Raw genomic sequence first — 13,484 nt, forward strand, 5'->3', positions numbered from 1 at the left:
AATAATTCAGGCTCTCTGGCAATTCGCACTTCTTGGTAGAATATCTTGGCCTCCACTGGAAAATCAAACTCTATTGGCAAAATCTCATTTCCTCCTGCAAATAGACCTTCTCTGGGAATTTCGTTCTTCCTCCAACAACTCAACCTCTTCATTCAATTCGCACCCTTGTTGGGAAACTCGGCCTCTGCAGATAAAATCAATCTCCCTCTATCATTGAGAAACTAGAAATCACTATGAAGAAATCTCTATGGTAACTCTATCTTCAACCATTGCTGATCTCAATTGCTGGTGTCCTCCACATTATCACTGTGCCCATCAATTTTCCTCTTATAATCTCTTAGTGACGATTCAACGACCTCGATCTAATCACGATCAATGGCTAAGATCATATTGAATTCTAGATGTCACTAGAGAGAAATCGATTTGCCTCAATTAATCCCGTTTAATTAACCACTTTTCCTAAGTTAGAAAAATAATTAAACTAGTTAATTAATTCTAACTAAGACAATTTTCCTTAGAATTTTTCCTGGGTATTGGAGATTATTAATCCATTTGTGTTGCTAGCCCCATAGACACCATTTGAGATTAGAACACCTGTTTGAGCTACACAAACTAACATAGATTGGTCTTCGGAAGCAACCTACGTGACACTGACTATCCATAAGACACTGATGCCTGCTTGCCAAGTACGATCTCGCAGTACATAGGTAGCATGGCTTTGTACTTGAGTTGAGGGGTTTATATATAAATATATAGATATATCAATACCGACATAGGCATTATCATCTATTTGTTCCAGATTATCAATAGAGAAGGATTTTGAGGTTCTCAACTAATGGCAGATTAAGATGTGATGGGCAATTAATTCGCCTCCAAATCTATTGGTGGCCACATTTTTTTGCTAAAAGGGAATCTCTTTGAATGCTTACAAATTGTGTATGTCATTTGCAAGTTGTGGCATGCACACAATGATCATTTATGAAGCTATCCTTGGCGAAGACGAGAATTGAAGTGATTTAGTGGATGAATTTCTAGATTTGTTCGCACATATAGAAGATTGAGATTGTTAGAATGCTTGTATAATTACATGAGGCACATCAGTTTCATATACCCTTGAGAAATCATGCATCCTATTTTGCTTTTCTAGGTTCATTGTATGTAGTAACCAATTATAATTGGACTATGCTTTGGAGCTTAGTTTGATGTGATGTTTCTTGTCTTGTCAGAGTTATTTGGTCTCCAGTATTGGCACAAAATCCTATTCAGATATGCTTCGTGGAGTGTGGAGATTAGGATTTGCATCAAGATTTGTTGTGTCAACCTTGATGCGATGTCGTAGCTCAATGCATGAATATTGCTATCATTCTTTTCACCATATTTCATGAAAGAATTTTGTGGAAGAAGATGTGGCCCAAATGTCGTAGTTTTATTTATTTATTTAAAAAAAAGTCCACAAAAGTATTTTTGTGAAGTTCTTAGAAAGTCAGGAAGGTTTAGAGTTTTATATTTAATGGTTATGAAAAGGATGTCAAAGTGGATGTAAGAATGAAAGTTAAGAGCTAGTTAATGTGAGAGTTTAAGTCCAGTTCTTTTAGAATTTTTATAAAATATTTATTAAAGAGTCATGCAAGGTTCTTATAATATTTTTTATAGATTGATGAGTCTAGAGATCGAGTATGAAGTTGAGTGAAAGAGAGTTTGAAAGGTTTCTTGAATTAAAAGAATAAATTATTACATTACATTTGTTAAAGTTAAATAAGGTCCTTGGGTAAAAAGGTAGAGTTGAGAATCTAGTTTAAGTCATGAAAAGTCTTGAAAGTTTTTTGTTTTGTTTTGATGTTAGAGTCAAAGGTGTAAATTGAAAGTTTGACAAGTTGAGTCAAGGTCAAGGTCAAAGTCAATGTTGAGGTTAGTGTTAAAGTTAAAGATGTATGATTGGTGTTACCAAACACATTTATCATTGTTGTATGGGTGCATGATTGGTTGTATCCGACATCTTGTGATTATTGTGCTTCTTCGACAAGTAAGCGTGAATCATTAACAAATTTAAAATGGGAAAAGGAGGAAAAATGTTAGTTTTTCTCAGTGCAACAAATTGATTTAGAGTGCCAATAAGTTTTATACCAAGAATTTAATTTTAATATCAAAACCAAACCTGGAATTTATGCACAGGAAATGCTATTGAGCTTCTAACTAATTTTACACAACATAGACAGAAATCAAGCACATAAATGTTTACAAAACTTTTTACCTTGGAAACCCAATTCAGGAAAACCAACATACATGTTTTGTTTTTATTTAAGCTTGCAGAGGAAAACAATACATTTATTATAGCATTAAAACCAGTCTCAACACCTAGAAAACTGTCAAATAGATCTATCTCGATTTGTGTGCCAAGCAATAGATTTTGCGTAGATCCACGTGCCAATAGAAAGTTTAGACTTGCAAAACAACGTCAATTTGTGTGCCAAAAATTGCATTGATTTCTTTGCTTGGAGATCTCTATGCAACCTTCTCACATGTGCGACTTGCCTTGGTTTGCATGCCCAGTTGCCTTAGTTTGCATGTTGTCCCTTTTCCCTCTCTCTTTCCCACTCATTGCTCCTTGGTATGCATGCAAACTTCTCTTGAAGTGCTTGTTTCCTAGGAATGTGCGCCATCTCTCCAAGCAATTAATTTATCCTTTTCCCCAACCTCGTAATCCACAATTTCAGCCTCACAATTTACAACGAGATCTATTGATGATATTAAATAGCTCACGAAGAAAACATAGCTCCCATAACTAGAGCTGTTGCTAAGAGGGCTAATCAATTAGAGCATTCTCCTCTTGTTAAGAGATACCTTTTTGCTGACAAGATGAATACCGACACTAACCCCACAAAACCAAACCATTGTCCCTAAAATTAAGAGGTGGAATGTGGCAACTTTCAAACTTCTAGATTTTAGTGGAATTCTTGATGCTCCTCACACATTGCTTGAAAAGCATCATGATTGGCTACCAAATTTTATAGGGAGTGCTGATCAAAATACTGAAACACATGTAGAAGACTTCTTTTGGGCAGTGGGCCCTCAAGGGATTGAAGATGAAGATGTAGTGATGATGTTATTTGCTTTGACCTTTGAAGGGAATGTTAGGGATTAGTACCTTAGTCTCCCTCCATATAGCATCAGTGAGTTTGATCAATTTGAGGATGTTTTCAAGAAAATATGGGCCACTGATGCTGATGGGACCTATGTCATTGAAAAATTCTACTACCTGAAAAAGAAAAGAGATGAAGATGTTAGAGATTTTATCTAAGTGTTTGATAGAATTGTTAAGGACATCCTGATCTACTTAAACCCATTGATGCCCAAATCCTAGACAAATTTATTAAGGCAGTCCAAGGATATGTGACATAACAACTTAGGGATAAAACGCGAAATACTCTTGTCGAAGCAAAAGAAATGGCCATTGAAATCGAACAAAGCCGAAATGTTGCTCATGTTGAGATGTTCGATTTCCCTAAGGCTAAAGTCGAAACTAACAAGAGCAAGGCCAAGGATTAAATTGAAGAAACATTAGTCACCATGTACAAGAAAGTTGATAAACTATCTGATGACATGAATGCCAGGGATAGGATGTATATGAATAAGTTTACCACCCTTGAAAAGTGACAAAAATATACTTTCCTTCCAAGAACAAACCCTTTGTCAAGAAACATAATGATGAAGGCAAGTAGGGTCCACCCAATGTCCCCAATACTTTAGCTCCAACCAATGCCATGGGAAAAGAAGATTCATCTTTCGAGGATGATCAAAGTGATAGTGCTAGCAAAGAAAGTGAAGATGAGGAGGGTGGTGAGCAAATGATCCTAGTCCCATCCTTCCTTGCCAAGAGGTCTGCATCCTTAAAAGACATGACCCCAAAGAACGTAAACATAGGAAGAAGTGGGTGCAAAAGCCTAGGAAGGAGTTTAAAGTTAGGGAAGTAGCGTTGGTAGATAAAAACCCAATGCCTTTCAAGATCCATGGTAAGGTTGGTGAGGGATACTATTACATTGCTAGACTTGATGGCAAGCTTTGGCCTAATCTAGTTAAGGCGAGTCATATCACCGCTTTCTTGAACCCTTTACATTGTTTCATATGCATGTTAGTGTAGGTTGCATTAAAAATTGATTTTTGCATAGCTAACATCATCATGCCATGTTCTCATGCTATAATAGATGCATTTAGATTAGACTTGCATTTTAGAATATATTTTATTTTATGTATGGTTTTATTATTTGATGAAAACATTTGCGATAAAAGTACGCCCAAGACATATGCTTCCAACAATTCTTTGTGATGTGCAGGATACAAGTATATGGTCCCAGAGGATTGTTAGTGTTCTCATGACCTCCCCATTTGAGTACATGGTTCGTGCACTCCACAGAGAGATCATGTCCCAGTTGGAGCTAGATGTTACCCACCACCAGTGGATGACCCCATTGGGAATTTTTTTCTCCTAGATTTTCCTTCAGCTAGAAACTAGCAACCCCCGACAACCACTAGTGTAGCCGATATTGTGCTAGATGATCTCCTCTACTTGAGCCAGTCATATGTCCCCTCGCCCATCTGTCGAGAGCGTATGTTTGAAGCTGGGCCATCCAATCCTAAAGGCACGTCTTTCATTGTGCAATCAGGTGCTTATGCTTGTTTTTCCTTAGGCACACTTGGGTATGGATTATTGGGTGACTTGGAAGGAGGAAGGGTTTCGACTGTAGTTTTGTTTCCTCATCTTAAATGGGTGGGGATTAATCCTCAATCCTAGTCCCGTGGGATCTCCCCTATTTGCTTATAGCTTCACGATGGGAACTACTTAGGAAACCCTAATTTTGGTAGTGCAATCTCGTTTTCCCGTTTCATATTTTCCACTCCCCGCTGCACATTACATGCCCCATGTCATCATCTTCCCTCTCTGGGTCCACATGATCGCTGTGTCCACAAGGCTCTGGTACTCGCCCTCCCCTTGTCCACATGTCTGGGTCGAGCTTAGAACGTAGCCTCAAAGGTTGATGCAGTTAAAAGAAGGGACTAAAAAGCATATCATGGCCACATAAGAAAGGAAATAATACCACAAAATGTAAAATATGGTCGGGACAATATATTTGCACATGGGCAAAAGCCAAATATGAGCTCTACCCCTTATCATTATGGCCATCATCTTGGTTCCTAGGGCCCGTATGAGCGTCTTCTGCATCAGTAAGGAACCCATGCATGTCCCAACCCTTGGTGGGCGATGAACTACCCCACCTTAAGGGGGTATTCACTGCTTATATTATACACAACATGCTCTCATCCCTTGGCACCCCGAGCAGTATAATAAAAGAAAAATCCAGAAAAGGCAAAAGGAAAATGAGGAAGGGTGGAAAAACAAAGGCTGGGGTAACTCATGTACTATGATTGCTCCCTCCTATATCTACACACTCAAATATGTGGACATCTCTCATCATTACCATCCTTGAACCCATGGCATTTGGCCTTGAGACCCCTATGTCCCCATCCATCGCATCATTATTGACATGACCCGTATCACTTGAAAGGTGTACCTTGGACATGTATTTCCCTTCAAGGGTTGGGAACACCTAATAGGGTTGTTTATTAGCCACTCCTACCTATGGAGGTAACACTATTACATGCTCAAATCCCCAAATTTGGAAGGGAAACCCGTTATGAAGCAATGAAACAGGAATCGCCGATTCCGGCGATTAATCGCGAGTGCAAGTCGGATCGGTGGCAAAAAGTTCCGTTTCGAATCTTGGCGAGTCAACTCGCGTTGACCGAGTTTAACTCGTGGTCAACGCGAGTTTGACTCGCGATTTATGCGATTTCTGCCGATTTTAACGAGTCCCGCCGATTTTTTCAAAACGCACTGTGGCCATAAAAATTGACTCAACTGTCAGTGGGCATTGAGGAAACTCGCGCTGCTGTAACATATTCAAATGCTAGAGGACCACGAATACTTTGATGGTTACTCAGTTTTCGGAGCCTTCATATTTGATTTAATCAATATTCCACGCCAACCGAATAATATGAACGCCGAGAGAGCTCACGTTTTCGCCTTTCCAATATCGAATCGAATTATGAAATTAAGCTACGACAAATGTTAAAATGATGACATCCCAGAGTCGTAGTACTTCCCCCGCATTATGCGTGGCTGCTGAACAAAAATCTTTCGTAATAAGAAATATTGACTTGTGTATATGGATTGATGGACGTATTTTCCGGACATTCTCATTCCATCTCCGATTCTTACGGAGAGACCGGGATGAGTCATTCTCTTTGACTAATACAGGAGATGTGGTCCGACCTGATACAGTCATGGGCCGTAGATTGCGTTTCTTCTTCAGAAGTTATCTGCATCTTTATATCTGTTATGCGCTACTTCTTTCGAATTCTTTCAACAACGGTGTACCTAGATGTGATCTTGTTGTGTGGATGCTTCGTCTCTCACCTGTTAAAATTAAATCGAATGCCGTGACTTTATTGAGGATGAAATATAGTTGATATTGTAATAAAATGTAATTTTATTTTCGCGGGTAGCGTTATTGAATTTTTTTCCCTCGGTTGTAATTTTCTTCTCCCTAATTATATCTTATGTAATTATATTTCATGTGATTATATATTTGATTCTTAGGATTATTTGTTATTATTAGATAGAGTTAGATTGTAAAAGGTGGTTTAGACTTACCGAATTGTGAGATTTTTTTCAACTAATTTTTTGATAAATTATTGGATGCTAACATATTTTCTTTCTCAAATAAGTGATTGTGTGTTTAAGATAGTATGTTTATCTTATAATGTATTTATCATTGTTTAATAGAAAGTTCTCAAGAAAAAAATTGTGTAATAATGTTTATTTAATGAATTTGCCGATTTTTTCCCGATCCGATTAAAACTTTCGCTCTTTTGCCTTGCCGATTTATTGCCGATTCCGTGTCTGGTAACATTGTTATGAAGTCTCATTTGAGCCCTTGACTAACAAGCTTGATTCACTTAGAAGCACTAATGAATTATTATACTTGACAGTGAGGAGACACATTGGATCTTATGCATAATTGGTAGATGGTTTCATCATGGGCTGGGCAACTTAATTGGGGCCCAAGCCCAACCGAGGATCATATTGACACTTGTAGGCGATGCGTTGAGAGCCATGGGATTCTGTCATGTGATAGAGCATTATCTCATCTCCTGGGCATGCTCGGCACCTTCAACAACTTGTTCATTGCCCCACATTATTCACAAGATGGTGCACTTGTACCAACATTGCCCCTAGTCGGCTTAGCAATGTACACATGGATTGGTAGTTGATCCGAGGCCTAGAGGAGGTTTGTCTCACCCTTGAGACATGGGAGGGCATGCCCCATCTTCAGAGCCCTCATTTGGAGCAATTTATAGGTTTATCTTTCATCATGAGACCCATGAGACTAGTACTTGTGCCCCAAAGCCACTTTGGAGCACCACATGATGATGTACATAGAGATTAAGGGGCCACCCCCTTGTCCATCATTTGTGGAGCCCTCTCCCTCATCATGGCACCTTGAGGAGTCAACGAGGCCCTCCTACGACCCTTCTACGTCATGATTTCATTATTTCGACTCACTTATGGATGGCTTCTTCATCACTTCATTAGTTACTTGGTGGGCTTGTCACCAGGGACTTGTATTTTACACATTATTTTATAATTGTTGGGGCTAATTAGGCTAATTCGAGTTCAGAGAGGATCATATAAATAGAGATGTCTCTCATTTGTGAGAGATCATCATCATCACTTGGAATTTCTCTCTTGTACGAATTTCACACTTTTTCTTGGATGCTACTTGGAGATTCTTTGATGCATTTCAATATCTTTGGAGGCCAAATTTTTGATTTCTCTTGGAGCTACTTCTTTCTATGGTTGGATATTTCTCTTGTCATATTGTAAGTGTTATTTTTGTTGAAGAATTCTTTTGGAATAATGTTTAATGTGTGGAATTATTGCAACTAGCTAAATCTCTTGTGCCCTAATTTATTGAATATCATTGTAAAAGATTGTTTGGTTGTAAATTGCACATTTTACTCATTGAATGACAATAGATGAATGTTCCTAGTGGATGGGATTTTGTTCTTCTTCCATGAAAAGCCATAGATATTGAGTAGGTAATTGTTGAAGAGTGGTTGCTAGGGCATCATTCTTTGACCTCCTTGAAGACGAGTTTGGAAAATCTTGAATCATCATTGACTCCATAGCCCAAGAATTAGGCATTGGTCCAAGCAAAATTGGTGGTCAACCTCTTTTTCCTTCTCTTTTCTCCTCTCTAAAAATTTTGGCCCCTTTTCCTAGACGACCAACTAGGGCACCCTACGAAATTCTTTAGAGAAGGAGTTTTTCAAATCCACTTGGATAGAAACTTGCACTGGTGTCTCCTCTAGAGGATCTCAAAATTTGGTGGAATTCTCACAGTCAATTTTCTAGAAATCTTATGCCCTAGGTGTGCCCTTGGAGGAAAAACCTAGTTGGTTTTCCTTGGATAAGGTGGTCTTCTTGAGGGTCATATGAACATAGTATTTGAAGGAATAAATCTTACTAGGTCCTTTATTCTATCTTATGTTGACCTAGAGAGTACTTTGGAGGAATTTCTTACCATGTTTTTCCTAAAAGCCCAAGGTCTAGCGTGGGTCCTTATTAGCTCTCTCATGGATAGCGAAAGCCTATTTAAGGTGTCTAATCATCTCACAAAGCTTCTTGAGAGGTCCTATATCATCTTGAAAGTCTTTATCTTAGGTATACTCATCATCATTGAAGATCTCAAACCCTAAGTCTAGATTTTCCTCCTAGGTCTTTCTCGAAGAGCCCTTAGCTTTCTGAAAAGCATTGAGCCCTTAATTGAGTCTCTCCTTGAATGGTACTTTGGAATCATTTCATACCAATGTTGCAGGAATTTGCCCCCCCCGGACCCTCGGATATGGAGGCAGATCCACGTCCCGTATAGATCTGCCACCAATCCTTAGATGAAACCGTGGATCCAAAAATCGAATTCACGGTTCCGCGTTTTTTTGGTGATTTATGGAAAATTGGATCTTTGGGGGCCCGATTTGCGGTTCCTGCAGCTTGATCTGCAGTTCCTGTTGCCTGATCCGCGGATCTGTGGAGGTTTGTGCGTGTATCCACCGCGGATCGCGAGTGGATTCGAGAGAAGGTGGACGGTTCACACGGTTCTGCGGGTTTTTTTTTTGGTTTTTGTTTTGGAAATTTCGAATTGTTATGTGAGGAACTACATTTTCCAAATACTCCCAAGGTGCCTGTTGATGCTCCTTAGATGCTTTCTAGATGCTCCCTAATGGTAATGTTAAATTCTTAAAGTAAAAGTGACATTTTCCTTTATCTTTCATTTCCATCCTGAGAGTGGTTCCAACCTCATCAGACTTCATATGGAGAAAATAGAGTTTCATATCTCATTCAAAATTCAGTAGACTTAACAATTTTTAGGATCAATGGAATTGTGGCGTTTCATTGGATTATATCATGTATGAGGGCATGCGATTGGCATTTAATCAAGAGCACCAAGCCCTATATGTGCCCCAATGTTGGTGTTGTTGATTGTTGAACTCCTTTGTCTTGGCCTTAGCAATTATGTTCCCTTCACAAAATCATTGATTAGGCATGTTAAGCTTTCTCTACCATATTATAAGGCTTGGATTATGTTTGATCAAAATTAGGCAATGTTGACTAATATCCCTATAGAATTGAAGTAGAGGCAAAGGCTAGACAAGAGAAGAGGAATCTAGATTCTAGATGGTTGATGCTGGGATAATTAATCATTGATGTACAATGGATGCCATATCTATCTTGATTTATGTAAAAATTTGCATGTTTTCATGTCTTCTACAACTAATTTGGTATTTTGGATGTTTTTTTAATATATATATATATATATATATATATATATATATATATATATATATAGTACACTTATGAGATGCTTCGCTTCCTAGATTTTTGGGAAATGACGCTTCCGCGTCCCCGCTTCCAAAAAACGTTCCTGCTTTGTGCAACGTTGCTTCATACCCTATTATTGACATCATCATTATAAGTGATATCCTTCATACCTAGACTCCTCCCATTGGTGAAAGTCCGTAAAGAGCAAGGGACATTGATTGAGGTGACAGTGGGTCTTTGTCTCATTGTTGTCATTTGGTCTAGTAGTTGGCCCATAGGTTTCCTTCTTAGCACCCCTGCTAGATTGTGTGGCAACAAGGCCATTGGGCTAGTAGCTTGAATTGTAGTATTGTTTTTAGACTCTAGAAGCCATTTAGAATCTCATTGATTATGTATTTTGTTGATGATATGTATTGCACTCGGTGCCATTTTGATATATGCACACTAACATGGTATATAGATGAGAAAACTCTGCCTGCATATTTTGTCTCCAATGGTTTGGAATCATGATTTGAAATCTTAAAAATAAATTTCCCCATTAAAAATTAATTATTCTATGTATTTTTTTCTTCAATTCCAGTTCATTGAATCTGTTGTGATCCGGTTCAGTTCGAACCCTGGTTTGACAAGTGGCCGACTTCAAAACCCAGTCTGGTTTTTAAAACTAGTGTTAGTTTTTGTTTCATTATTTAGATACTAGGATATGATCTGAGAGATGGATTGATTTGGTAATAATAACTTGTAATAAAAGATTATATTGAAACTCTTGAAATTGACGAAACAAACACTTGAAGAATGCTTTCCCCCTCCTTTTTAAATGGTGTTTTGTGCTTTAATCGTTTTGGAATTAAATCCTCCTGCTTGCAACTATGCTTTCTTTATGCCTTTACAAAACACTATAATTACTGTTATACCTCTTTAATGCAGTGTGAATGTACACGCTGGACCTCTAGAGGAGAGATTGATGACAACCGGATTGCATACAGTAGCAGATATCTATTGCAATTGTTGTGGGCAGAATGTCGGCTGGAAATATGTAAGATTATGCTTTACAGCTTGGATTTGCTCTGACATTATTACATTTTCCCCGAGATTTATCATTTTGTAAAAAGAAAAATCAAAAACATGTCCAGTCCTGCATTCATTATAATTTTGGAGCTTTACTTCTGTTGTGTTTGAAGGAGATTGCCCATGAGAAGAGTCAAAAGTACAAAGAAGGCAAATTCATCTTAGAGAGGTACAGTAAATCATGTTAAACATCGAATCTTTAGATGTTTTCATGAAAATCAAGTTGCTTTTCCTATAATAACAAGATTTTGTGATCTATTCAATTTAATCTTTCACTGGCTGGGTGTGTTTACAGGGCAAAGATGATAGATGGAGATGTCACTAACTTTGCCATTGACAATAACATAGGTGGCAGTGACGCAGATGATGTTTGATGTCAGATGATGGCACTATTTGTGTGACTTCTATCTTCAGCATGTGGCTGAAATATTTTTTTCAGGTACAAGTAATGAAATTGAAGCTGGGGAGATAACATACATGCATCACCATCAGATATTTTCAGTGGATCTTTAATTCATGTTTCTATTAATTTGTTAATCTGAACTTCCACTGTTTATTGTTAAATAAGACTTATCCATTATAAAATATCTAACATTCCAAACATTTACAGTTATTCTGCTTTATATAGTTTTGGGTTGGATTCGACATGGTTCTTTTTTTTTCCATGGTTTGAGGCAGTATATAACTACTTCTAGATGAAAGCTGGTTAGCTGCTCGTATGCATTCATTTAGGAAAGAGAATGAGTTGATGGGGCCATACGTTTTTGAAAGGTCATTATTTACGCGATGAATTTAATGAGATAAGAGAATGTAGAACCTTGCCTTTTTTTAGGTTGTAACTGGGCAACAACAAAGGGTGTTCCGTTGCATTGAAAAGCTTTGGTTTTACGTTAGTAGCCTTATCATAATGATATACAATCATTCATAGCAGCTTTGCTACATGTTTCATAGTTGCTTATGCTTTCAACTAAATTTGCCTATATACTAGAAGGATCTTTACTGTTTCCATAAATTGTGAGTGTTCTATTATATGTTTGAGAGTATTGGGAAGTGTACTAATTGTTTAAAAATGGTTGATGTTGTTGTTGATCCATTTTCATGTATAACTTTTGATTTACAAGTTTAACCATATATACAAACCTTCTTTTCTTCTTCGTTTTTCTTTTTTCTTTTTATCTCATGATTCACCACGTGTCTATAGTTTCGCCATGTGTCAAGAAAAAAATCATATATGCACAACACTTTAGTCATTTTCGTAATTTTTGCAGGAATCCTTATGATGTGTAGGGATTTTCTTTTTCAAAATGCTCTTTCTACACTCACAGATTCTTCTCTTTGCACTCCCCACAGAACCTTTAGTCATTTTCATAATTTGTTCAGGAATCCTTATGATGTGCAGAGATTGTATTTTTCAAATCACTCTTTTTACATACAGATTCTTCTCTTTGCACTCCACACAGAACCTTACCCCTGCACAAGTATTGTTCCACACTTTGCTGTTTGATGGTGATGGCTGTGCGGAGAGCCTTGCATACCTATTCCCTGCACACTTGTGTCTGCACATCAAAACCATTGCACTTCCCTATACATTTCCATACGTAGTGAACATGTCATTGGACAACTATGTGCCTTGTGCACTTTTTGAGAGTCACTTATGATTCATTAATGAATTGTGATCCACAAGGCAAAAGGCAGTAATCTAGGGTCAATGTTGTTAATTTTAGTTAACAATGGTATGTTCTATGCTTAACACAATTACTTCAATGTTCCTTTAGCAGCTCAATGACAATTTCCAATTTAGTTTTCCAATAGCAATCACATTAACAATAAATCACATGGACAGTAACTGTAGATAGAACATGAACAATAAAATGTAGAAGACAAGCCAAGACAAGAGGACACCAGATTTGGCAGATGCTAGGAAAATACCCCAAGATGGGGAAAACCCTTTGATCAATTCTTCCTATTATTATATCAAATGTTTAGTAGAGAGAGTACAGTAAAGTCAAAATTGAATTGCCAAATGATGATCAAGGCAGCCCTGTCAATTCTGAATTTTCTGCAGTAGTGAATAGCTCTAACCAGAAAGTCAACGCTGGTCAAAGCAGCAACAAACTGTCCTCAAAGTAGGTCGGTTATACCAGTCAAACTCGACCTTCTTTGTTGGTAAAAGTAGTCCAAACCAGTCATGAAAACAATGGTCAAAATTGGTCAAACTCTGCTGTAAAGCCTGTGATTGGTATGCAGTCAAAGTCAACAAAATGCCTCGGTTCCTATGCCAATAAATGTGGCCTGCCAAAAACAAACTTCTGACCCAAAAATCACAATCAAATGTGGTCAAAACACCCTTGGTCAATGTTGGTCAAACCTGCAACAGAACCTGAAATTTCGGCCTTGAAATTCATCCTTCTGTTGCCACAAGTGTGAGGAAAAGAGATGCCCAATAAGCTATACGAACCAATTAGATTAAGAGAGAGGA

General features: G+C 37.9%; 1 protein-coding gene across 4 annotated transcripts in view; it reads left to right on the plus strand.

Moving 5' to 3' along the window:
- LOC149222421 (Yippee family putative zinc-binding protein) overlaps positions 1-11,608 on the plus strand; it is a 142,504-nt gene extending 130,896 nt beyond the window's left edge. For all 4 annotated transcript variants that reach the window (XM_089385434.1, XM_089385433.1, XM_089385432.1 and 1 more), the window contains 3 exons: positions 10,865-10,973; positions 11,119-11,174; positions 11,301-11,608. In XM_089385434.1, coding sequence (XP_089241560.1) covers positions 10,865-10,973; positions 11,119-11,174; positions 11,301-11,379 — 244 coding nt within the window. In that variant the 3' untranslated portion in view covers positions 11,380-11,608. The remainder of the gene's footprint in view (positions 1-10,864; positions 10,974-11,118; positions 11,175-11,300) is intronic.
- The last annotated feature ends 1,876 nt before the right edge of the window (positions 11,609-13,484 follow it).

The sequence above is a fragment of the Pinus tabuliformis genome, chromosome Q (assembly GCF_031772625.1).
Source record: "Pinus tabuliformis cultivar Carrire ecotype Pingquan chromosome Q, CPIR1, whole genome shotgun sequence".
Classification (NCBI taxonomy): Eukaryota; Viridiplantae; Streptophyta; class Pinopsida; order Pinales; family Pinaceae; genus Pinus; species Pinus tabuliformis.